The following is a 24,144-nucleotide window of genomic DNA, read 5'->3' as shown; positions in this document are numbered from 1 at the left end:
GTTGCGCTTGCTTGTGGTGGTGGTTGTGCGGGCGTTGTCGGCGGAGGGAAAGATACAGCACTGGCTGGACTGTTTTGCGACCCAATCGCACAATAATTAGGGAGAACTCATCCATATTTCCAGACAATAAAAAGCCGCCATTGGCGCAACACTAAAGTCAAAGCTCTCCCCGCTCCCGCGACCTTTGGCTCGCGAAAGTGTTGAGCGTAGAGCAAGGCGACATACCATGACGATGGTCTGTTGGTTGGGTTGTTGGCGTTCAGAAACGAATGAGAGAGATCCTTGAATGACGAGGTCTGTTGGTTGGGTTGTTGGCGATTGGAGTGTAGCCCAGGTCTTTCAGCTGATGGTGAAGGTGTAAAGATCACAAAAGGAAGGGCTCACCTTTTTGATGGCCGTCGGGGTCCTGAAGCCGCGCACCGATAGGGGAGGAAGGTTTTGGTTACTTCCCAAAACCCGTCGGCGGCTGCGGGTGTTGGGCTGTGCTCCTATTGGGACCGCACCACTCCTGCAACTCAAAATACTCGATTGGTTTAAACTAACCTAGAAAGTGTGCCATTGGCCAAAACATACGGACCCAGCATGCTTGAGCCGAACCCCGCTCGCTTTGGCCTCTGGTGTGGCTGTGAGTTCCCAGAACCACCAAAGAGGTTTCCCGCAGGGCAATTAGGACGAAACGTTTCTCCAATGCCCCGGGATGGCTCCGACCAGAACGGACTTGCAGGCTTTGCCTCATCGCCATCGACGGGCATGATGATGATGACGTCTTTGGGCTGCCTTTGGGGCCACCCTGATCGCAGCCCAACCGGCATCAAAAGAAAAAACTCGAAAGAAAAAAAACAATAAAGAAAATACAGTTGAGCGACCGGCAAGATGAGCGAAGACGTGGCACCAGAACTAAGGGGAGAGCTTGGGACACCTTCAACCTCGTCCCTCTTTACGGATGCCTCTGTTGTCTGTACGTGCAAGTTGTTTTTTTTCTTTTTATTATTTCTGTATTTTTATATATACTTTGTAGGGCAGGAGCAGGGGGTGGAGGGCGCAAGCCTCGGGGGCGAAGAAGAAGGAGAAGAGGAAGGCGAAGAAGGTGAGGACGCCAGGTACAGCGGCTACGCCATGCTCGGAGACGGCGACGACGTGGCCGCGCAGGACGAGAGCGGCGGCGAGGACGAGTACGGCGGCTACGCGCCCCTCGGCGCTGGCGACGATGACAACATCGACGACGCCCAGCAGGCCGCAGCCGCCGTCCAAGGTTCGTGCGCTCATCCAATGCAAAGTGTTCCAAAGCTTGCTTGCAGCACTTACGATTTTGTCTCTACTACTACTTCTTCTTCTACTTACACTTCTTTTCTATCGCTGCCTGGGGTGCAGGCCTCGAGGGGCTGGAGGTGCACGCGCAGATGGCCAGGATTGGCGTCGCCCTCTACGTCTCGGAGGAGGAGCAGCAACGGCGCAGGTACACACGACCGACCCGCACAACAGTGTAATGGCGAGATTGCAGGCTGACGACACAACACATCGACCACACGCACAACCGCACACACGGCACGACACACAAAAGGGCGGAGGCGATGGCCGCGTTCGATGCGCGATACCAGGAGGAGGTGCAGGTGGCGGCTGCGGCTGCGGCTACCAACGAGCGTTTCCCCGCGTTTTCGGCGGACCACATCAATGACATCAAGGAGGCAATGCGGGGCATATCGCTCCCCGTTGATGCGCCAGCGTGGGCACAGGTACACTATTTGAGTAGTCAGCTCAATCGTTCATTTGCCCAGCATTCATGAATGTGCACTCACCCGTGTCGTGTCGTGTGGTGTCGTGTGGTGTGCGGTTGCATGCGTGTGTCCCAGCCTCCAGCTTCGTCCTCCCAGCCCAAGAAATCTCAGTGAGGTTGCAGAATAAACCAAAAAATAATTTTAAGAAAACAACAAAATAGCACAATAAACAGCCAGATCAGAGATGAAGAAGGCAATGAAGGAGCCCAGGCACCCACTTCACCTCTTTTTTGATATTAATGGAAATGTAAATGTGTAATTTTTACAATTTAAATCTTTACTCATAGGAAGGGGGGCGGCAACAAGAAGGGAGGAAAGGAGAAGGGAGGCGGGGGCACTGCTGGTGGGGCGGTCCGACACCAGCAGCTGCTGGCCAAGCTGCCGCTCGCTCTCCCCACCGACCACCTCACCCGCGACATGAGCGGCCCGACCCGTACCTCCGCCCACCACCACGCGCATTGCATAACCATCGACCTCATACGTGCGTGCGGTGGCCTGTGTGTGTATGTGCGTGCGGGCGTGCGGTGCTGTGTGCGGCGTGACTGCAGCCTACTCGAATTGGGTGGTGCGGGGCTGTTTGCTGGTGGGCGCCTACCCGCTCAAGCCCTACATGACCGAAGCCATCCTCAAGCAGGGCACGCGCCCTCTCCACTGTTTCCTGAATTGCTCGAGTGTCGCGTGTGTGTGCGTGTGTGATGGTGCGTGTGCGTGACGGCAGGTGTGGAACGAAAAGCTGATGGTGGTTGCGGCGGTGGTGGGCTGGCAAAGCAGGGGTGACTGTGTTCGTGTGCCTCATGGAGGAGAGCGAGTTTGGCAAGCACGGGAAGCACTACTTTGACGTCGCCAAGTCCATGCTCGACTCCCGACCCTCCGACTTTGTGCAAAAAGTGCGCGCCGACGCTGTCCAGCTATCACCGCACACGACACGCACGACACACGCGACACACACGACACATACACACACCACTCATTGGACGAACGCGTGGTGGGCAGTCGCAAGAGCTGCGATACGTGCACCACCCGATACCCGATCGTATGATCGGCTCCGACGATGCCACGCTTGTCCTTGTCGAGAAGATCCTCGCCTTCCTCCGGTATGTACATGTGTACACACACGACACACACGACACACACGACACACACGGCACACACACACACACACACACACGGTACACACACGGCACAGACACCACCGCAAGCACTCAGAACACTCACCGTGGTGTGTGTGTGTGCCGTGTGTGTGTGTGTGTGTGTGGTGTGTGTGGTGCGTGTGTGTGTGTGTGGTGCGTGTGCACAGGGCAGGCGAGATGGTGTACATTCACTGCTATGGCGGCCACGGGCGCACGGGCATCTTCGCGTCGGTGCTGCTTGGTCGGATACACGGCATCGACGCCGAGAAGGCTCTGCAGCTGTGCAAGCTCTACCACGATTGCCGGTACCTTACCACACGCAACCCGACACGACACGACACGCATCGCACACGCTCAGAAATTCACGATTGTGTGTGCGGTGCCAGGCCCGACGTGGAGGGCATCAGCGCCAAGTCCGTGCCCTCGCCTCAGACCCACGACCAACGCGCTCAAGTGGTCCGCCTTCTTCGTTGATTGTTTGCTTCGACAGATAACACAATTAGTTATTTATTATTTCTTATTTATTAAAGTTTGAATGATTACTGCTGGGGCGTGGAGGAGGCGCAGCATGTTCTCCGGCCCGGAGACCTTGTAGGACATGGGTCCGGGCGCCTCGATGTTGAGCACCCGCACGACGCCGTCGTCGACGTAGGCCGAGAAGCGGCGGCCGCGGCGGCCCATGCCCTCGAGCTCCTGGTCGAGCCCGAGCGCGCGGGTGAAGCTGCCGTCGCCGTCGCCCAGCATCAGAAGGCCCTTGTCCTGGGCGTGGTAGCCCTTGCCCCAGGCCTCCATCACGAACTCGTCGTTGACCGCGACGCACACCACCGAGTCGATGCCCAGCCGCTGAAGTCCTCCATACGTCCCACATACTCCAATCATATATACAGACGTAGATATATTGGTATATGAGGTGTACATCTTTTAACAGATTGATTTTGATTGGTGGAGCAGGGAGAGTACCTGCGGGAGGTGCTTGGAGCTGCAGATGGAGGTGAAGGCGCCGGGGAGGGAGAAGAGTACCACCTTCTTGCACTCACGACCGACGACATCTTCTTCTTTAGCCTGCAGTGGAGGGAATGAAGAACAACATCATAAGCAATTTGGCAATACACACTGTTTCCACTACAAACCCTTTGGTTAAGTGTTGTTAGTTTTTAGTTAGTGTGAATGACCTGGTGGTGGGCATCTTCTTGTAGGGGGATCCCACCCCAAGATATCCTGCCAGCTGTTTTATTGGGCGAAAATTCAAAGGACGACTGTTCACGCTCAGCGAGGAGCTCTCCACGCAAAGATGATTCGGCCAAGAGTCAGGTGAACTAGTTCCCACCAGCCAATAACTCCGCAGCGCTTGAAAATGCAGTGGGTCCCCAGGACACAGAAGATCTCACTTTTGTATGTTTGGTGTACACATTCAAGCAAGTGAGGTGCAAGTCAAGGGCCAGGTCGGAGCTGGTCGGTTGTCTCCAGTGTCGTTCCGTTGATGTCCTCGGCTTCTGAGGGGAGCGGCTTGTAGCCGGTCTTGTGTTCGGGGAAGATGACGAAGACACAGCAGCAGGCCACAAACGCCACCATCGAGTTGGCAGTCACCACGTAGTACACCAACCCTGCATCAACATGTTTAAAATTATGCCCATCCCGACATATAAGCATATGCACTCAACATGGAGCACAACACACATAAGAAAAGAGAAACGTACCGGGGTCGTCGTATTCGGAAGAGAAGTGTGAGAACAGGGAGTTGTACATGAGCGGCCCGGCGAAGCCGGTGATGGTCTTGAGACCGGACACGACGCCCATCAGCTCGCCCTGCTTCTCGGGCCCATATTGCTTGGAGATGATGCCCTTGCTGATGGGCATCGCCATCAACGCCACCGTCCGGAGCAGCATGAGCGGATAGATGTAGCCCCCGCTGGGTATCACCGCGTACGGCCACGTGCTTATCTGCAAATAAAATAGTGTCATTATGGAGTCAATGTAAACCACATAGTCGTGTTTGGAAGGTTTTGAAACAACAGTTTCTTGTGTCAAGGAGGACGTACAGCGTCGGTGAACATGGCCAGCAGGAGTGACTTGCGATCACCGAGCCGCGGCAAAACAAAGCGGAGCAGCACGCCCTGAACGACATTGGAATGACCATGGTAAGGGCGGGATGTGCTGTGTGCGCACACAGGGAATTGACGAATTGGGGCACCTGGGAGAGGCAGTAGGTGAGGCCGAAGAAGGACGTGATGATGCCCAGATCGAGCGAGTCCCAGTCGAATCTGTCCTTGATGAAGAGGACCGAGATGGCAAATACGCCTTCCTCGGCAAGGAACCCCACCAAGTAGGTCAACGCTGCACCAGAGAGGAGCAATTAGAATGTGAGATGGTGTGTGTGTGTGTGTGTGTGTGTGTTGTACCGATGGAGAGAGCGTAGTAATTGTCGAGGAGCATGGCGAACGCGCGGAACGGATTGAGGCGGCCCCACTGCCACGGCTTCCGCTCCGCGCTCTTGGATTCGACCATGCCGAATTGCACGAACAGGATGTTGACCACCGTGAACCCCACTGTTGCCACCAACGGGATCGCAAGATGGATCTATACAGAGGGATAGAGGTATGTATGCACATCTCTGGTATCAGTTTCAAGTGCATGACACACATTCCAATGTACACACACACATAGCCCGCATGTACCTGGCCCAGCAATCCGGCGATGATGGGACCTATCATGAAGGCGAGCCCCATGGCCAGGCCGAAGGCGCCAAAGTTCTGCGAACGGTTGTCCATGCTGCTGATGTCGGCGATGTAGGCATAGCCCGCCGTGTAGAATCCGGAGCTGGCCCCGCCCACTGCCCGCGTGAAGAACAGCGGCCACACACTCCACCCGTACAGCGCTGCCGCTGCCATCCCGCTCATGTCAACCGCGAAGCCCGCCTGCAGAAGGTGATGAGAGATGAGAGATGAGAGATGAGAGATGTGTGATCTATCAATGAAGAAGATGAAGAGAGTACGAGGGAGATGAAGAGGCATGTCCTGCGGCCCCATCGGTCGGCGATGAGGCCCAGCGTGGCCGCGGTAAAGAGCGTGGCGGCGGCGTTGGTGGCCGACAAGTAGCCCTGATATTTTGAGGCCTCGCCTACGTCTCCGCCGCACATGTCGATCATCACCTTGACCCAAGCAAGTCAGCAAGAACAAATTAACAGATAATTGCGATAAAACTACTTAGTGATTATATTTTGTACATTTGTTAAAAAACAACAAAATGAAGATAGAGAGCAGTACCAGGGGTGTGATGGCCTGAGAGAATGCCATGGACAGCATGTAGAGGTAGAAGGAGATAAAGATGTGCAGCATGTTGGGCTTCCGCCACGCCTCTCGAGTGCAAGGGAACAGCAACACTTTGAAGTCGAAGCCCTTCTTCTTCTCCACCACCTCGGGGTCTGCCAGAAGGAAAGGGTCGTCATCGTAGGATCTGTGCTTGTGCCTGTGTCGCTGCCCGTCGAGCAGCTCCTCCCTCTGGTCTTCCTCTCTTTCGTCATCGTCGCTCGAGTAGGGAGGGACGTCGTTGATGTACTGCGCCATGGAAACTTGTGTGGGTTTAGGTTTGTTTCGCCAGCTTTTGTGTTTCGGCCGGCTCGAAGGTGATTGGGCCAAAGTAGTCGGAATTCTTGAAATAACCAACGCGGATGCTTCCTATTGGCGTACGTTTTTAAGGAAGCCAAGAGCCCAGAAGAAGAAGGAGAAGGTTGAGGGTGGAGGAAGCTGTGTAGCTTTCCTACCCCTGTCTGAAAGCCAGGTGGCACGCGAGTTGGTCATTGAGTTGATTGTGAGCGTGTGCGATTGTGCTGTCGTGAGTGTGCGTGCGGTGGTGATTGTGATTGCACATCAGGTTGTGGAAAACTTGAAGCGTTTATTGCTGGTTGGTTACATTGCATTCGAAAAAGTTGACGTCGGCAATGTGACAGGGGCTGGTCTGTTCAGCAATTCCTCAGAGGCCGGCGGCGCTCCAGACGCAGAGGCAACCCATCGAGCGGGCGCAGGGTGATCCCCAGCGGGCGGAACTTCCACTCGTAGTCGGGACTCACCAGCTCGAATTCGAACTGCTGCAGGAGCATGGCCAGGACTGTCAGCATCTCCGTCATCGCGAACTTCTTGCCCACACTACTCGTCACATAACAATAAGCTATCAGTTTGAATATACTCGGAATGTGAATATGGAAGAGTTTGCTATGTACCACACTCTTGGGCCGGTGGAGAAACTCCAAATGTCCCTCTTGGCCGTCTGCTTGTCGGCGAATCGCTCAGGCTTGAAGGTGTAGGGATCCGGCCATTGGCTGATATGAAAGATTGCATTCCACACGCATCATTCGGAGATGAGTCTCGCATTCCTCAACTCAGATGCATCCAAACCAGCGTACTTTTCGTCGTAGTTGAGAGCCGCGATGGAGGGCGACACGGTCACGCCCTTGGGTATGACATAGCCGCCCAGCACCACTCCCGCGTCGGCGGTGACCGTGCGCCCTGCCGCGCCGGTCTGGCTCACGGGCGGCCGCACGCGAAGCGTTTCCTTCAGGAACATCGCCAGGTACTCCAACTGCGTAATGCCGAACACGTTGGATGTTAGTGACTCGCACCGCACACGCACACACACGCACGCACGCACGCACGCACACATGCACACATGCACATACCTTCGAGAGTTGGGCAAAATCGAAGTCGTCTCGGCCTCCAAGCACGGACTGAACCTCCTGGAAGGCCTTTTCTTGCATGCCCGGGTGTTCGGCAAAAAAGTAGAGCGCAGCGGTCAAAGCGCTCGATGAGGTGTCATGGCCGGCCAGGAAAAAGAGGAACAGATTGTGGCTGATCTGTTGTGTTGGCCAACGTCAATGATGATTGCGATGATGATGAACCTACACTTGTAGTCGTACCTCTTTGTCGGTGAGTTGGCCGTCTTCGCCCATCGCGATGATGTGGTCGAGCAGATCAGGATTCCTCTCATCACTACAACCGCCCGCTCTGCAGAGATATGAGAAGAGACATATAGGTCATCATCATCATCATGTTCATGATGAAGATTCAGTGAAGAGGCGAGGTGAGGTGGGTGGGTGTGAACCTGTGGGTGGTGATGACGTGTTGCAGGAATGCCTGGAATTCCTGGATCGATTGCTCCACCGCCTTCCTGTCGGCGGAGGGGCGGAACACGTCCCCGAGAATTCGGTAGTAGTGCTTCAGATTCTTGCTCAGCTCCATGGACCCGTCCACCGCCCCAAAGTCGTAACCGAACGCGCCCATACCTATTTTTTGTTTTTTGAGTCGTGCGTGTAGTGTGCGTGCGGTTGTGTGTCGTGCGTGTCGTGTGTCGCGTGTCGTGCTGTGCGTGTGAGTCGGCGAGCAATGAAAGGAAAAAAGAGGAGAGAAGAGGCCGAACCGATGGCATCCAGGGTAAGCTTCGTGATGCCGTCCTCCACAGGGATTGGCTGATCGAGCTGCTGGCCCCATCTGTTGATGAGCTTGCGCGTGCAGCTGGCAAACATGGGCACCAGGGTACGGATCTTCTTGTACTTGAACGCCGGATCCATAGCCCTATATTTTGATAAATATAGATATGTTACAACAAATAACATGTTAGTTTTTGTGTAGCACAACATTCGTACAAAAACAAATTCTGCCAGACGAACCTTCGCTGGGCCTTCCATTTGTCGCCGTCCGCAGTGACCAGGCTGGAGCCCATCACGCGGGACAAGGTAGAACCCTTGGGCACGCCTGTCTTGTCGAATCCCTTGTCATTCAGCACTCGGCGAGCGTCTGTTGTCCAGCGCAGTCAATAAACCACCGCGCAAGCAACTATTCATTTACATCACAGCACACTTGCCTTCAGCCAAGAGTTGGGCTTCTTCACTTACCTTCGGCCTCGCAGACGACCACAAACGGCGTCCATCCCTTCCAAGTGACATAAGTCGGCCCATAGTCTCGTCTCTCCCTCAGCGCATCTTCTGCAAGTGATGTAGACGCGCAACGATCAACACCAGGAATGGTGAGCGTGGTGGTGAGCATTGTCAACGCAGAATAAAGACAGAACGACAACAACACGAATAGTAGTGCATCAGTATTATAGTGTTCCATCATCTAGAACATAACATAGTGAAGTTTGGTGCTCGTACGAATGGGATTCGAGGAGCCGGGCTTCTGGGGTCGGGCTGGCAGGAAGCGGTCCAGATAATTGGGCGGGAAGAACGCCGGCGCGGGGATGGGCTGTCCGGTCTGCACATGGCGCATGCGGGCCAACGTGCGGGCGATGTATACGCGCACGGCGAGAAGCAGCACCCCGAGCACCACCAGTCCGTTGCCCAGCCAGACGCCGAGCATCGCGCCTGCCGACATGTTTGTTGTTGAGGCGTTGCTGTTGTAGTAAGCGAGTCTGATAGTGAGCTTCGTCGCGAGCCGGCAGGAAAAACAGAAATGCACTGCAAAAGCGCCCATTGGCCGGCCCCACCGAAGTATGCAAAATATTCCGCCCAATTAAGGACACAAAAAAGTACCGGTCGACACGCGCGCACGCACGCACGTACACGCAATCAGGGCTGAGAGTACTGTTCGCCGTAGTTGAGGGCCGCGATGGAGGGTGACACAGTCACGCGCACCAGGGTCATCACCGATGAAGGGGTTGTGCAATCGTCGCTGCATTTCCATATGAAAGGGAATTATGATCGTCCTCATTATCGTACCAGGCTGAGCGTGAGGTGCCACCCGCCATTGCAGGCCAAGTGCTCGTTTTTGGCCACCTCCACCGGCGCCGTCCAGCCACAATAGCCCTTGGGTGGTGGGCAGGTGGTAGGTGTCAGTCGCTCTAGGGTCTGAGGCCTAATGAAAGGCGACTTGTTAGTTGATTGGGTGGAGGGCGACGTACCCCGCCAGTAAGCTGCACCACCTGCGCTCGGTGCGAGTAGGTCCATGTCCCGTTGGCGATGTACCCACCGAACTGAACGCGGGGGAGAGCATAAAAATGAATGAGTGACGTGCTTACCACACACGACACACACACACGACACACACACACACACACACACACACACACACACACACACACACACACACACACACACACACACACACACACACACACACACACGACACACACACACACACACACACACACACACACACACACACACACACACACACACACACACACACACACAAGAAGACGTACGTCAAACTTGTTGGGCACTGCGAATGGAGTGCCGCGCAGGTCGACCACGGCGGTGCCGTCGTCCTTCGAAGGCGCCTCACAACCTGGGCGGGCGGGCGGGCGAATGGAGCGAGAAAGGAAGAGGAAGACGGAACTATTCAGCACCAGCGGTGCGTACCAGGAATTGGAGGAGGGTGGAGTAACCGAAGCAGGTGGCGAAGGGGACGTGGGTGGTCGTGAAGGGACCCTCGCCCGCGTGGTGCTTGTTGTACCCTGTGCTCCTGTGAAGTTTGGAAAAAACAAAGAGATTAGCAACTCCATGTGCGTGTGCGGCGGTGCGCATGTGCGTGCGGGTGTGCGTGAGAGGGCACGTACTTGGCGAAAGTGTAGTCGCCGGTGTTGACCACAAACGTTTCGGGGTTGAAGCGGATGGCGAACCAACGCGTCACTATGTCGGTCATGTTGGTATACCGTTCCCTGCTCGGCAACTGCCAGTCGTGTGCGGGTGCGTGTGCGGTGGTGCGGTGGTGCGTGTGCGTGTGCGTGTGCGGTGGTGCGTGTGCGTGCCGAGTGTGAGTCCAACAAGCAGCGCGCAGGACCATGGGCTACGTGATACCTTGTAGGAGGAGACATTCCTCTTGCGGGTGGGCAGGGTGATGTAGAGGCCGCCCTTGTACTTCAAAAGTCGCACAACCGCCGAGCTGGCGGCTTCAGGCTACACGCACAGAGCAATGCGTCAACATCTCACGACCAACAACACAACACAACACAACACAAACACAACAAACACAGCAAAGCGCTGGTACCTCGCGAACGGTAACGTCGGCGAAGTGAGCTGCGAAAACGATGTCGTTCCAAAGGCGACACACCAGGCGATGGCGCAAGGCGGCGGCCACTTCCTGCGCAGCAGACCAGAAGAAGGAGTGGATGTGGCTGCTGTGCACGATATTTATTTTTTACTTTGAGGTGGAGTGAAGACGCACCTCAAGGGGGGGTGTCGGCAGGAGGCACAGCGAAAGAGAGGATGAGCGTGACTATCTCAGAGGGGAGCTGCCCCAGCCCACCACCACATGCTTCTATGATACATAGTATACAGCAGTCAATAAGGGCATCGAGTGCCGATTTTTTTAATTGAAGGGCGTACCCTCTGTCGACGTCATGGTTGGGCGCGAGCTGCAGTTCTTTATGGCACCGAACTTGTTCTTTTTCCTTTGACCGAGTTCGAGGCCAGAGTGTTTCTTTTTCCACGAGAGAATTTGGCAAACAATCCCGCCTCATGGTGTAGTTGGCAGCATATAGGTTTCTGGTACCTGGGACCCCAGTTCAAATCTGGGTGGGGCGACATCATCTTTTTTAGCTGCGGCAGGGGAAGGCGAAGGCGAACAGGGGAGGCGGACAAGCAGCAAAAAGGAGGAGGATACGGCACGGTGGATTCCCGGGTGGTCGCCCACCCCAGTACTAACACCGCCTGGCGCAGCTTAACTTCGCTGTTCGGATGGGAAGCGGTGCTTTCTGCGCAGTATGGCCGTATCCAATAACCGACCAATTCAAATAGCCACCAGCTATCTGCTCACCCAAGCTCTCTGTCTAAGAGTGACTGTAGTGATGACTTGGGTACAGTGACACTGCGGGCAACATACGCGAGGAGTTGTGTACTTTCTCGGCTCGGGCCAATTGGCACCGGTGCAATGTTTTTTTTTCAAGTGAATTATTTTTAATCCGTCTCCGAATTTGCCGGATTGGACAGAAGGGGAAATTCCTCCAATTGTACACATTCCTTCCTTGCTCCTCCGCTTTTCCCGCCAAAAACAAAACGCGTTTCGTGGTTGCGTTTTCGCGCGTCGCGTTTCGCGCGTTTTCGATCTCGCCATCTCGGGATCGCCCTCCATCTCCACTCAGAAGTGGTAAACGAGCACGTTCTTCACGCCCTCGGGTCGGGCCTGGACTTGACCGGCGGGCCGCGGCATGAGCTTGATCTTCTTCTGCACGTGAATCTTCACGTTGGGCAGCGATTGGACGAGAATGCGCGCCGATGCGGCTGTAGATGGCGAAGCCTCGAGGCTCCTCTTCCTCACGTTGAGTGTCGTCGACCGGGACGGCGTCGAAGGAGACGAGGTGGCCGGCGGGAAGGAGTGTGTTCGAGTGAGCGTGGGGAGGTTGGAGAGTGGTCGTCGTTGCTGGGGGAGCCCTGCGCCGAGGGTGAGCTTGAGAAGCTTCGGTTGTGGCTGCTGCTGAAGAGTAGAGGATGGGGGCGTCGACGTGATCTTCTTCATCTCGACGTCTGCAGGTCGGTTAACGTCGATGTTCTCCTTGGAGGCCTCGGCGGCGGTGGCGGAGAGTGGTAGTCGCAGAGTCTTGGAGGCCGGACTGTTCGTTCGATTGAGCACGCTGAAGCTCAGGTTCTCGACAGATGATGACGCCGCACCGATGTGGAGCCCTCGCGAAAAGATCCTTTTGTTGAGAACGCCCGACGTCGACGAAGTCGTCTTCGTAGAAGATGGAGATGATGGTGGAATGGGAATGGGGTTCGGTAGGGAAGAGATGGTGGCGAGCGCTGGCCGCAGCTGAGGCTGGTCCAGGGGACCGGTCGTAGCTCGCACCTTCTGCTCCTTGCGCTTCTCGATGAAGGCGTCCTCGAGCGCGGCCCGCTTCGCCTCGATGAGCAGCATGTGCAGAGAACGAATCTGGTGCTGCTCGCCGTTGCCGCCGTTGGTCGCCAGCCACGACGCCGACTTGGGCGCGGTGGGGCTGATCGATTGGGCAGAGACCAGGGCGTCAATCCGCATCTTCCCGCTACTACTGGCGTTCGATTCGTCGTCCATCCTCAGATGTTTTGTGTGGCGTTCTCTGTCGAGATCTCGAGCACCGTGAAAGGTTGCTGCAGCACGCGAGCTGGCGAGGTGGATACGACGACGCAAGTTGGTGGAGAAAGACCTAGTGAAGGCGCCCTCAACATGCGCAGAGGGCCTCTCCCGCGCCGCCCATGAGTGTTCGTTACTAGCCGCTGCTAGCGACCGGTACGGTTCTCAAAAAGCGCCAAAAAATAATGCCGCAAAAAACGGTTCTGTCTGCTGACGTAAGCACGCGCTGGCTCGGGCGTTGGGCGCGGATCTGATTGGCGTGTAGCGCGAGCATCGACAACAACCAGATTGAGACAGGAGGAGACATAGGCACCAACACAATCATATCCATGGAGGTTCGTGCATTCCTTGTGTGCTAATCGTGCCTCGCCTGATCATGTGAGGCTGAATTCCTCGAAGTCTTCACAGATGAACGCACAATCGAGCTACACGAGACCAGATGAGACGTTGTGCCTTGAGAATCTTCACATTGGCATCAGCGGCCTGGTACGTCTTGCACGATTGCATCTTTCAAGAACGCATTTTGTTTTAAAATGATCCACATCGAACAGATTGGTGCTGGCAAAAGTACTCTGTCTGCAGCTCTAGGCAAAGTACTGGGTACGCCTCTTTCATTCAGATGGCGAAACACGTTCTCTTTGCCAGGCTCACTCTGCTGCGCATCTCAGATCTGCCCGTCTACTTTGAGCCGGTGATCGACAACTCGTACTTGGCCGACTTCTACCAAGGTACGCTAGCCGCAGGCGTGCCGACCAGGCCATTTTGCTTGTCGCTGACCTTGCTCTGCGCTTCACCCTGTACAGAGCCCAAGAAGTACAGCTTCCCTCTGCAGATCTACTTGCTCAACAACCGCTTCCGCCAGGTACCAGTTCGTGCTGTGATGAGCGATAGGCCTGTGGAGCATTATGTGTTACCACCTATGTCGTAGTTGCTGTGCTCACGCCTTTATTGTCCTGTGGCCGAGTAGCAACAGCAGATCATCTGGTCGGGGAAGGGCGGCATCCAAGACCGAACGATATACGAGGACGGCGTGTTCGGTACTTGACGACCTCTGTCTTGTGAGCGCTGTGTAAACCACACTTGACACTCGCGTCGCGCACTCACTCTCACCTCACGACACCGCAGCCAAGATGCTTCGCGACAGCGAGCTCATGGAGGAGCGCGACTACCGCACCTACCTCGACCTGTTTGCCAACATGTCCAACTTCATGGTACCGTGTTCGCTAATGCACCGCACAAGCGACCTTGTGAGAATCAACATGCTTAGTCGACCGTGCCACACGTCATACAACAGAAAAAGCCCAACGTGATCATCCACCTGGACGTCACTCCTGAGGAGAGCATCGAGCGGATCAAGCGACGGTTCGTACTTTCACACCAAACACCAACACGCTCTTCTCCGTCCAGCTGTTGAACTCACATTTGCTTTTCGCTCCCCTTTGAACTCCACGCAGTGCCCGAGAGTGCGAGAAAACGATCCCTCTCGAATACCTGCAAAACCTGTACAACGCCTACGAGATCTTCATCGCTGATATCAGCCGAGTGATTCCCGTCATCAAGGTCAACTGGAGCGAGTTCCGTGATGCAGAGGTACACACATACTCTCTCTCTCTCTCTTTCTCTCTCGCTCTCTCCTCTCAATGATAGTGCCACGTCGTCAGTGAGCGGGCGGTGAGAGCGTCATGACTCACCACGCACGACACGCACGGCACACACTTCACTCACGCCCCCATCAGGAAATCGCGGAAGTCATCAAGCGGGAGTATCTCTCGATGCAGAACATCCGCGAGATGCACTGGAAGGAGGGGTACAAGGGCGTCGTGCGCAAGGACACTAAGGCTGAGCCGCAGGAAGACGCCAAGCAGTAGCAACCTCACCAGCACCCATCGTGGGATCGTCATCATCGTCAGCCTCGTCATCACCATCGCCCTCACCATCACCACCGTCGTTGTGTCCACCCCCGACGCCTGCATGAAGCTGTTGCGCGATTGGGTGGGATCAACCACAAAACAAACGTTCGTTGGCTGTTTCGTTATCGGCGAAAAAAATACAAAATATAATAAAAAATGATAACATTTGCCACCAATAATTATCTGTTTATTTTTTGTTTCGCCGGCAGAAGAAGAGCAACGCGTAACGCGATCATCCACACCAACCAACCATGCAGACTCAGGGCGAAGAGAAGAAGGAAGTGGAGATCCAAGTGACACCCAAGCCCATCTCCTCCATCGATCCCAAGAAGGTACCCTGGCCGGCCCATTTCATCGATTTATTTATTGTTTGTTTCATGCCTTCAAATTACGGTCCATTGTTTAAAATAACTCTTTTCACTATTAAAAAACTCGATCGTTGCGACGTAGGTGGGCGATTTGTCGAATGCCAACTTCCCCATGGATGCCGAGGGTCGGGTCTACCACTTGGGCGTCAAGGCCGGCGAAGGTATACATGGCCCCCCCCCCATCTCCATTGCACACAATCTTTCTCATCTCCATCTCCTGCCGGTCTGGTGTCTTGCCACAACCGTTGTTCACCCTGCCTGTGTGTCATGTGTGCCATGTGTGTGCCGTGCGTGTCTTGTTGTGACTGCAGTGGCGAACAGGATCCTGAGCGTGGGCGACTCGGGGCGTGCGGCGCTGCTGGCCACCTTCTTCGACGATCCGTCCAAGACCTTCACGCGTGCCTCCACTCGCGGCTTCGTCATCCACACCGGACGCCGGAAGGGGGTAAAAATAATATATTAACTAAATTATGTTATCTTATGTTATCTTATTTTTTCATAACTATTCATATCTCTCTACATTCTTTCTTTCTTTATGTTACTGTGTGGTCTGTTATTATCTGTCATTTCCTATTTCCTATTTTTGTTTGTGTGTTCTCTCTATTTCTTTCTTGTGCCGCTGCAACGACTTACATGTGTGCGTGTGCGATGGTCGTTGTGCTGTTGCAGGTTCCGATGACGATCATCGCCACGGGCATGGGCATTCCCATGATCGATTTTGTTGTGCGCGAGTGCAGGTACGCGGTTGCGTGCGTCGTGCGTCGTGTGCGCTGCGTGTCGTGTTCCTAGCAGCGTCTCACACGGGCTGGCGCTGCAGGGCAATCGTGGAGGGTCCCATGGTGATCGCTCGCTTTGGCACGTGCGGCACCCCGCAGACCGACATCCCCATCGGCTCCATCTGCGTCGCCTCCAAGGTATTTATTTTTGATTATTTATTATCAATTATTAATTTATTATTATTATTAGGGTCGCTGCATTCGTTTTTTTAATTACTTATTTATTTCTTTCTTATTCTCGATTTCTAGGGTTCGATTTGCGCGACGAGGAAGTACGACGCCTTCCTGGAGAGCGCCCAGAAGGAGGGCGCGCGCAAGGCCCTCGACTACTACGCCCTCTCCACGATCTTCCCCGCCGACGCCACCCTTTCCGAACTCGTACCCGCTCCCCGTCTCCCTCGATGTGTCGTGTGTCGTGTGTCGTGTGTCGTGTGTCGTGTGTCGTGTGTCGTGTGTCGTGTGTCGTGTGTCGTGTGTCGTGTGTGCGGTGGTGCAACACAACACACGACTGACGTGTGCCGCCCGGGCGCAGATTACGGCCAAGCTCGAGAAGTCGGTGCGGCCCGAGATCATCCACCGGGGACTCAACATCACCGGCGACTCTTTCTACAGCAGCCAAGGTGTGTTTCTCGACACACCGCACACGACACGCACGACACACGCGACACACGCGACGCACGAGCTCATGAATGGGTGGATGGGTGGACAGGTCGTGTGACGACGCACTTCGAGGACTACAACGAGACCCTCCTCGACGAGGTGCTCGAGATTCATCCTGACGTGGCCTCCCTCGAAATGGAGACCTTCCATCTGTACGCATCGCACGCGCCGCCGCACACACCGCACGCGCCGTTCATGCAAACTCACCGCACGCGCGCGCGCAGGTTCCATCTGGCGCACTGCAGCCGGGGCACGATTACGGCGTCGGCGGCGACGATCGTGCTGGCCCAGCGGAGGTCGGGCGCCTTCCTCGACCACGCCACCACGCGGCAGCTCGAGAGGGACGGCGGATGCGCCGTGCTCGACGCCCTCGCCGAATACCCTCTCCTCGAAGGCGTACGCACCATCCATGCGTGTGCCGTGTGCCGTGAGTCTGATGACGGTGGGGGTTGGCTGCGCACAACAGGAAACGATGAGCGGTGACTGTGTGTGGAACCAGTGAGTCGGGATGAAGCGATGTGTGCGTTTCGTGTTGTAGTCTCTCTCTTGATGTGATGGAATGAAAACGTGTGAAGTGGAGTGTGTGAAGGTTATGGTGATATGAGGAGGGGCCTCGCCTCGCTATGCCCCCCCCCGCTTCGGCCAACGTCTAGACGGTGTCCTTGGGCTCCTGTGGGGCCAGGTCGTACTTGGTCTGCCGCGTGTGGATGATGGGATCGTTGTGTGAGCCGCCGGCCTGGACAATGGCACACGACCACACACGAGCGAAAGGAAAAAGTGCGCAGTACCCGCATCTGTGAAGCGAATTGGTGGTACTGCTCGCGCTGGGCGTCCCACTCCTCCCGCCGCATGGACCCCTGCTGCTGGTCAGCGTCGTCCTGCATGTCCTGTGTGTGTTTACATAGAAGTGAGTGCGACCGACACGCACACGCACACGCACACGCACACGCACACGCACACGCACACGCACACGCACACGCACACGCTATAGACGCAAGAGAAGAGCCTAAGTCACCTGAATGGCTTCTGAGACATCCTGGAAGGGCGTCACAGGGTCCTGGCCGGTGCCGTCGGGCGAGAAGTGGTCGAGGAAGGACGACACCTTGCTGCCTAGCGACGGCTGGCGCAGGGCCGCGTGCAACAGGACCACTGCACCACCGATCGCGCGCCAATGAAGAAACGCGTGTGTGAGAAGTGCGTACGCGTGTCGTGTCGTGCGTGTGTTGTGTGTTGTGTGTGTGGTAGGTACCGAGGGAGGCGATGCCGGCTACCCAGAGGATGGTGAAGCCCGACGTGATGAAGAAGAGGAAGGCGGTGATGGCCACCACGCCACCGATCTTCTGCTTCGTGTTGAGCTGAAGAAGAAGAGAAGAAGAGGAGATGAGAGCATGAGCCGAGAGTCGAACGGCTCGTTGCGGTGGAAAGGTGCGCTACCTCAGTGCCGCCAACACGCATGGGGGTCGCATTGATCACCATGAAGTACGAGTAGGCCAGGAACGCGAATCCAATCGCCACGATCATGAGGGGAGCCGCGAATCTAAAGAACAGCGATGTTGAGAAGAAGGCCTCCCAAACACAAATCCAAGAGATGCAGATGAAATGGGAGGAGAGATTGGGAATGGGCTGCGATTGGCGCTACGTGACTTCATGAATTCATGAATTGAAGAGGATGAGTGGCTACGTACAGCCCATAGCCGAAGATGACAGCGCTGATGATGAGGTAGTTTCCAGACCAATGCATCACATTGGTCTGAAGCCTTTGTAGGAGAAGGTTGGGGTTGGACACACTGGGCAGCTGGAGCTTGTTCGTGTTGCCGAACTCCTTCCATGAACGCACCGACACGCCCATCTTCTGCAAGAACGACATCTGATCTGCAAACGCAAGCAAGGACTCAAGCGAAGTCTGACCGCGGCAAAGCGTAGCGCAAGAGGAGAAAAAGGAAAAGATCAAAACAAACACCTTTCTTTTCAACCTTCTCCTGAGCTTTAGATCTGACTACAAGACAAGGATGCGCCTTCATCCATTCAATCGTATTCACATTTCAATATCTCTGACTATGTACAAAGAGCCAATATGAGAACCAAGGACTCAGAAGTCCTCGGGCAGCATGTCGAGCTTGCCGTCGAAGCCCACGGCGAGGTTGTGGAAGGTCACCTCGCGCCTGCCGCCCTCGCCCTCGTTGCTGCCGCCGTTGTTGTTGTCGCCGTGACCTCCTTCGATGCGCTTGAGGCGGGCGCGCTTGTTCTGGAACCAGATGGTGATGCTACGTTCCTGCATGCCCAGCTTCTTGGCGATCACCTTCTTCGTCGACGGCCCAGGGAAGGGCTCCACGGCGAACACCTGCTCGAGCACGGCGACCTGCTGCGCCGTGATGCGTCGCCGTGGCTTCTTCGCGTCCGCGCCTCCGCTACTCGAATTCGTCTTCTTCTTATTTATGTTCGAGTTGTTGTTGCTCGAGTCCTCGTCGCTCGCCTCGTCGACCTGGGCGTCGGCTCCGTTGAGGATCTCGTCGAGCGTGGGCAGCGCCGCCGACACCACGTCGGCCGACGATGTAGAGCTGGGCGGCGAGGCTGGCGTAGGTGATGAAGGCGACGCTGTTGAAGACGATGTAGGCGGAGAGCCGGGGGTCGACTCGACAACGGCCTTGCCATGGCCCTTGCGCTGGAGGCGCTGCTGGAGACGCTGGGCCTTGAGCTCCTGCTTCTTCTGCTGGAGCTGCTGGAGCTTGAGCACCTGTTGCTGGCGGTTCCACACCTTGAGCACGAGCTCGGTGTGCTGCTGCGGGTCGAGCTGCTCGCGCTGGAGCTGGAGCTGAAGGTGTGGGAACAGACTGAGGTCGCCCTTGAACGTAGCGGCCATGGCCGTCGTGGTCGTCGTGGTCGACGTCGTCGCGGCGGCCGGTAGGGATGATGGTCGCGTAGCAAGTGGCGAAGAAGAAGAAGAAGAAGTAGAGGCAGTCCTGGATCGCTTGGCATGGCTCTTCTGGGCCTTGGACGAGCTCGGCGCCTTGCGCTTGGGTTGATGATGAAGTTCGGGCGAAGAGGGCTGCTCCTGCTTGAGGAAGGTGGGCGGTATCGTCGTCGACGTCGACATCGGGGGCTCGTCCGAGTTGAGGAGGTAGGCCACCGACAGGCGCTTCTCGCCGGCCGCCGACGGGTTCTGGCATGTAACGGTTGCTGCCGAAGTCGCCGGCCCGGCATTGACGGAAGGTGAGGGAAAGACCGGGAAGGCCGGCATGAAGAGGGCTCCGCCACTCATGAAGAGGTGAGGAGGAAGGAGCAGATGGTTGTAGTGGTGGCTGTGGCTGGGTGGTTGTTGCGGTTGACGTAGGTGGAGGTCGGGCAGGAGGTAGAGAGGCGCGCCCAACGTGGGTGGTGTCAGTGAAGAGGTCGTCGTGTTCGCAGCCATCGAGAGTCCGCTCATTTCGAACAGCGCCCGCGCGGCCTCTTGTTGTTGACTCCTGAACATGTCCAAGGAGGTCGTCATGTCTTGATCAGGGTAGGTTGGTAACTCTTGTTCTTCTTGTAGTTGTTAGTGGCTCGAGTAAGAGGTGCGAAGGGTCTGTGGGTCGGTTGGTTTTATGAGGTTGGCACGCAAAAGGCCTTTGGCTCAAGTGGCTAAAACCTCCGACCCACGCCGTCGCACCTTTAGCCACTTCGCCCGGCTTCTGATGATCGGCGAGGCGGCCACTAAAAAGTGGCGTTCCTCGCGCCGCATTTCCGGAGCGCCAGTCGGAAAATAGGTCGTCGGATTTTTGCACCCGAAATTTCGCTTTTACCAGTTTTTAGCCAATCAGAAATCGAACGGTTTGATGGAAATCCGGTCTCGGCGAGAAAAGAAATTCCAAATAAGCGCGAAGCACTCCCAAGCGCGCAGGCCCGTTCTTGCGCGCCACCTTCTCGGGAAGCCACGCCCGAATGTCGCCGGCGCCGCTAGACCTGCGGAATGCCGCGTGTATGTAGATGGGCCGCCCGCCTACCGCTCATTTTTAGTGGCATGGCTGTTAGTTTTGCCGTGTGCCCGCATGCCGTCACATGGCTGTGCTACGTTGTGGTGCGCACTTCCTTGCAATCTCACAGTCGGTTAAGCTGAAAGCTGACCTAATTTGGATGTTTCTTTTGACCTAATTCACGGTTGCAGCCGAACCGACATAAGAGCCATGCGACCTAAAACATCTAGTAGTGTCAGAATGTGGAACGGAAGAGCTGTTTCATGGGTGGGCGTGGTCTGGCTACTGGTTCCCCGCGGGCACCTCTTCTTTGAACAAACCGCCACTGGCGGAAGGGGCGCTCGCACCAATTCAGGTAACCGCCCCAGAAAAGTAAAGAGCTCCGACAATTCTCGCGAATTCAAACGTCGAATGGGCAACCAGAGAGCAGTGGTTGCTGTGGGTCCTGCTTCTGGCCCCACAACGCGCCCTCAATCAATCAAATTACACCCCAAGGGGCGATGCACTCACCACAGCAGAAGCAGCAGTACGCCTACAACTCCGCTCCCACCTCGCCTGGTACGCTTAATTTCGGATTATTTTTTATTTTTTTATTTTGACCGATTTCCTACGGAAGAACAGGAACGAAGGGCAAAGGAAGATAAATATGTGAATACATAATTAGTAATTTTTTTTTGAATTATCAATCATAACTCTTATTTTTTTTGTTATTTTCCCCAGCTGGCTACGGAGGCGGCTACGGCGGCGGCTACGGTGGAGGTTACGGCGGAGGCTACGGGGCGGGCGGCGAGGGCGGCTACGGCGGCGGTCCGACCTACACGCCCCACCGCTACGGCTCGGCGCCCGCCGGCGGCCAGGGCTATCCGGAGCGTACCCCGTTGCTCGGCTCTGCCCCAGCCTACGCCGTACCCGCCTACGACACCGACCACTACCACGACAACCGCTTTATCAAGCCGCGCCGGCCTTGTCTGTACACGCCACTCCATCGTGTCGTGTGTCGTGTGTCGTGTGTCGTGTGTCGTGTGTCGTGTCTGACGTGGATCTTGGGGCCACACCAGGAACAAACGGGCGATTTGGGGCGTGTGTGTGGCGGTGACGCTGGCGGTGCTGCTGGCGGTGGCGGTGACGGCCTACTTCCTGTTCCCGCGCATGCCCACGATCGAGCGCAAGGGCGAGAGCAACCTCACGCTCCAGCTCGTTCCCTTCGTCCTCAACTTCACCGAAAACTTCGTCATCGACAACCCCAACTACGTCTCCCTCTCCGTCCACGTACGCTTGGCAATCCATCCATCGCACACGCGTGCGGACACAACACACGCGGCACACGTAACACACCACACACCACACACCACACACCACACACCACACACCACACACCACACACCACACACCACACACCACACACCACACACGAACACGACGACACAAGACTCAAAAAGTTCTCACCCATATGATGTTGTGATGTTCGTGCAGAGCATCAACATGACGGTGTACCATCGATCAGTCGCCGTGGGCAAGACGCGGCTAGAGAAGAAGCACGTGTTCCCTGGGAGAACGGTCGACCAGGTGCGTCCCTCCTTCTTTCTTTGTCGCCCTTTTATCTCTTTCTCTCTTCTTCTCTCTTTTTATTTCCTTTTCTCTCTTTCTCGCACACGTGGCGGCAAGAGTGTGCGACACATTCCTGACGAGTTCGCGTCCTGTGTTGGTGGTGTGTTGTTGCAGCCCTTTGGCGTGGTGGTCACCCTCGACAACCCCGCGCCCGAGGTGCTGGCCCACTTCCTCGACGACTGCGGCCTCAAAGGTTTCCACCACCCTTCCCCCTCTGCCCCCTTTCTCACGTCTCACGTCTCACGTCTCACGTCTCACGGCACGGCACGGCACGACACGACGCACGACGCACGACACGACACGCGATACTTCGCAGGTGAGCTGCCGCTGCACTTGAACGGTACTGTGGACGCCGGCTACTCGGTGGCCCACCACTCCTTCTTCCTCGGCTTCGACATCACCCTCCCCTGCCACGACTAATGCCTGTCTCATATACTATTTATTACCTGATTTTATTTATTTTTGTTGAATAGATTGGAGGGTGTCATTATTTATTCATTTTATTATTATCATTTTATTTATCGACGAGGCTCGTCGTGCTGCCGCTCAGGCCGTACTTGTCGCGCATGGCGTCGCGCGAGGCGTGGTAGCGATCGCGCGCCCTTCGCGACTCCGCCGCCGTCTCGCGTCGCTGCTCGCCCTCCGCCTCCCGCCGCTGCGCCTCGTCGTCGCGTCGCGCCATCTTGCGCCGCTCGGCCCGGAACACGCCGAACAGGCGGCCGCCCTGCGTCGCGCGCCAGCGGGCGAACCACGTCAACGCCGCCACAAAGGCCTGCTTGTCCTCCAGCGTTTCGGCCTGCAGATCGATCGTCCGCACGTCGCTGCCGTACAGCGACCCGTGCTCTCGGCCGCCGAACAGGACCGAGAAGCAGAAGGGCGACAGCACGGCCACGTCGTCGCTGCCGCCGCCGGCGCCGGCGCCGCAAAAGAACGAAGAAAGAAAGAAGAGAGGGTGGGGCTGGTAGCTCTGGAAGACGGGCGTCTGCTGGCCGTCGAGCACGCAGTTGAATCGAGCAAGATCGAGGAGCTCGTCGTCGTCGCCCAGCGGTTGTGATGGTGAAGAAGAAGATGATGACGACGACGATGATGAAGAGGTGGTGGAGGTGGAGGGGCGGAGGAGGAGGGGTGTGGCGGGGGTGGGGGCGAAGAAGGGGAGGGGTCGGATGAGGAGGTGGGACCACTCATCGTGGAGCGAGACCGTCGCGACCCTCTTTCGCTCCTCTGTGTAGTAGATAAACGTCTTCCCTACAGTACAGATGTAAGGCCCACCGCACACGCCACGACACACACGACACACACGACACGTCACATGTCACACACGACTCGACACGCACCACCGCACACGACGTATAAAGTGTGAGCGCACCTCGTAGGAGAAGGGGAAGGGCGATGGTGAGGAACTGGTGGCAGTCCCGGCAGCCCTTCTGGTCGTCCAGCCCCAGCTCGGCGTGGGTGAGGCGCCATTCGACGCACTTGGCGCAGAACACGTTCCCTGCCGCAGCCCGCCGGGTCCGCCATCAGCTCTAAAGAACGAAAGAGCGAATGCGACGAAGAAAAGCGAAGGAAGGAGGGAAAAAACGTACCACACAGGCGACAGTGGTGCTGTCCACAAAGGAGCATAAACAATGAATATGAGTATATCTAAATAATTAATATCATATATATATAAATATGTAGAATAAGGTAAGAGAAGAGCGGACCTTGCGGTTTATGCCAGTAAATTTTTCGCAACAGTGAGCACACCGCGGAGCGGCGTCGTCGGCAATCCAATGTCCGACCACCACCGGACCCTCCATCTTCTTGTTCTATTTTTTTTTGTTTGTTTTTTGTTTGTGTGTTCTCTTTCCTGCGACTTTTCTGCACCGCGTGCCGTTTGGTCGGTGCCACGTCAGCCCAAATAATTTCAGTTGAAAAACACAAACATAAAATAAATCAA

At 56.0% G+C, this 24,144-nt stretch overlaps 11 protein-coding genes across 11 annotated transcripts; 4 read left to right on the top strand and 7 right to left on the bottom strand.

The window, feature by feature from the left end:
- Window positions 1-1,116: 1,116 nt before the first annotated feature.
- ACA1_183190 (uncharacterized protein) lies at window positions 1,117-3,379 on the top strand (the record flags this gene model as incomplete). Its single annotated transcript, XM_004345879.1, has 9 exons — window positions 1,117-1,252; window positions 1,372-1,456; window positions 1,562-1,733; window positions 2,067-2,208; window positions 2,324-2,428; window positions 2,547-2,662; window positions 2,769-2,869; window positions 3,073-3,210; window positions 3,292-3,379. 9 exons carry the CDS (start codon window positions 1,117-1,119, stop codon window positions 3,377-3,379), a joined length of 1,083 nt encoding a protein of 360 aa, XP_004345929.1.
- A 36-nt stretch (window positions 3,380-3,415) lies between these two features.
- Window positions 3,416-3,892, bottom strand: ACA1_183180 (redoxin domain containing protein; the record flags this gene model as incomplete). The annotated part of the gene is made up of 2 exons (XM_004345878.1): window positions 3,416-3,748; window positions 3,866-3,892. Coding segments are annotated over 2 exons (360 nt in total), but the record flags the coding sequence as incomplete, so codon positions are not given.
- Window positions 3,893-4,336: 444 nt separating this feature from the next.
- On the bottom strand, window positions 4,337-6,468 carry ACA1_183170 (transporter, major facilitator subfamily protein; the record flags this gene model as incomplete). The annotated part of the gene is made up of 8 exons (XM_004345877.1): window positions 4,337-4,509; window positions 4,603-4,846; window positions 4,945-5,019; window positions 5,097-5,239; window positions 5,305-5,482; window positions 5,581-5,820; window positions 5,898-6,053; window positions 6,169-6,468. The coding sequence occupies 8 exons, from the start codon at window positions 6,466-6,468 to the stop codon at window positions 4,337-4,339; spliced, it is 1,509 nt and encodes a 502-aa protein (XP_004345927.1).
- A 395-nt stretch (window positions 6,469-6,863) lies between these two features.
- Window positions 6,864-11,235, bottom strand: ACA1_183160 (cytochrome p450 superfamily protein; the record flags this gene model as incomplete). The annotated part of the gene is made up of 20 exons (XM_004345876.1): window positions 6,864-7,047; window positions 7,122-7,220; window positions 7,305-7,480; window positions 7,578-7,751; window positions 7,815-7,902; window positions 8,000-8,180; window positions 8,315-8,469; window positions 8,565-8,691; window positions 8,790-8,879; window positions 9,048-9,257; window positions 9,528-9,564; window positions 9,612-9,698; window positions 9,794-9,865; window positions 10,097-10,159; window positions 10,254-10,356; window positions 10,451-10,563; window positions 10,692-10,790; window positions 10,882-10,910; window positions 10,945-10,974; window positions 11,220-11,235. The coding sequence occupies 20 exons, from the start codon at window positions 11,233-11,235 to the stop codon at window positions 6,864-6,866; spliced, it is 2,133 nt and encodes a 710-aa protein (XP_004345926.1).
- A 735-nt stretch (window positions 11,236-11,970) lies between these two features.
- Window positions 11,971-12,897, bottom strand: ACA1_183150 (uncharacterized protein; the record flags this gene model as incomplete). Its single annotated transcript, XM_004345875.1, has 1 exon — window positions 11,971-12,897. One exon carries the CDS (start codon window positions 12,895-12,897, stop codon window positions 11,971-11,973), a length of 927 nt encoding a protein of 308 aa, XP_004345925.1.
- A 478-nt stretch (window positions 12,898-13,375) lies between these two features.
- ACA1_183140 (deoxyadenosine kinase) lies at window positions 13,376-14,804 on the top strand (the record flags this gene model as incomplete). Its single annotated transcript, XM_004345874.1, has 8 exons — window positions 13,376-13,385; window positions 13,605-13,664; window positions 13,740-13,798; window positions 13,904-13,973; window positions 14,062-14,147; window positions 14,231-14,298; window positions 14,391-14,526; window positions 14,673-14,804. 8 exons carry the CDS (start codon window positions 13,376-13,378, stop codon window positions 14,802-14,804), a joined length of 621 nt encoding a protein of 206 aa, XP_004345924.1.
- A 293-nt stretch (window positions 14,805-15,097) lies between these two features.
- ACA1_183130 (uncharacterized protein) lies at window positions 15,098-17,152 on the top strand (the record flags this gene model as incomplete). Its single annotated transcript, XM_004345873.1, has 10 exons — window positions 15,098-15,178; window positions 15,297-15,375; window positions 15,526-15,659; window positions 15,884-15,951; window positions 16,032-16,128; window positions 16,240-16,368; window positions 16,523-16,610; window positions 16,700-16,802; window positions 16,896-17,046; window positions 17,117-17,152. The coding sequence occupies 10 exons, from the start codon at window positions 15,098-15,100 to the stop codon at window positions 17,150-17,152; spliced, it is 966 nt and encodes a 321-aa protein (XP_004345923.1).
- Window positions 17,153-17,299: 147 nt separating this feature from the next.
- Window positions 17,300-18,499, bottom strand: ACA1_183120 (prenylated rab acceptor 1, putative; the record flags this gene model as incomplete). The annotated part of the gene is made up of 6 exons (XM_004345872.1): window positions 17,300-17,386; window positions 17,439-17,537; window positions 17,666-17,799; window positions 17,900-18,005; window positions 18,085-18,187; window positions 18,336-18,499. The coding sequence occupies 6 exons, from the start codon at window positions 18,497-18,499 to the stop codon at window positions 17,300-17,302; spliced, it is 693 nt and encodes a 230-aa protein (XP_004345922.1).
- Window positions 18,500-18,739: 240 nt separating this feature from the next.
- On the bottom strand, window positions 18,740-20,137 carry ACA1_183110 (homeobox domain containing protein; the record flags this gene model as incomplete). Its single annotated transcript, XM_004345871.1, has 1 exon — window positions 18,740-20,137. One exon carries the CDS (start codon window positions 20,135-20,137, stop codon window positions 18,740-18,742), a length of 1,398 nt encoding a protein of 465 aa, XP_004345921.1.
- Window positions 20,138-21,100: 963 nt separating this feature from the next.
- Window positions 21,101-22,628, top strand: ACA1_183100 (uncharacterized protein; the record flags this gene model as incomplete). Its single annotated transcript, XM_004345870.1, has 6 exons — window positions 21,101-21,158; window positions 21,321-21,570; window positions 21,659-21,869; window positions 22,074-22,166; window positions 22,323-22,401; window positions 22,525-22,628. 6 exons carry the CDS (start codon window positions 21,101-21,103, stop codon window positions 22,626-22,628), a joined length of 795 nt encoding a protein of 264 aa, XP_004345920.1.
- Window positions 22,629-22,722: 94 nt separating this feature from the next.
- ACA1_183090 (uncharacterized protein) lies at window positions 22,723-24,004 on the bottom strand (the record flags this gene model as incomplete). Its single annotated transcript, XM_004345869.1, has 3 exons — window positions 22,723-23,453; window positions 23,575-23,700; window positions 23,950-24,004. The coding sequence occupies 3 exons, from the start codon at window positions 24,002-24,004 to the stop codon at window positions 22,723-22,725; spliced, it is 912 nt and encodes a 303-aa protein (XP_004345919.1).
- Between the last annotated feature and the right edge of the window lie 140 nt (window positions 24,005-24,144).

The sequence above is a fragment of the Acanthamoeba castellanii genome (genome assembly GCF_000313135.1).
Source record: "Acanthamoeba castellanii str. Neff unplaced genomic scaffold scf7180000084745, whole genome shotgun sequence".
Lineage (NCBI taxonomy): Eukaryota > Discosea > Longamoebia > Acanthamoebidae > Acanthamoeba > Acanthamoeba castellanii.
This window is presented reverse-complemented; position numbering and strand designations above follow the sequence as displayed.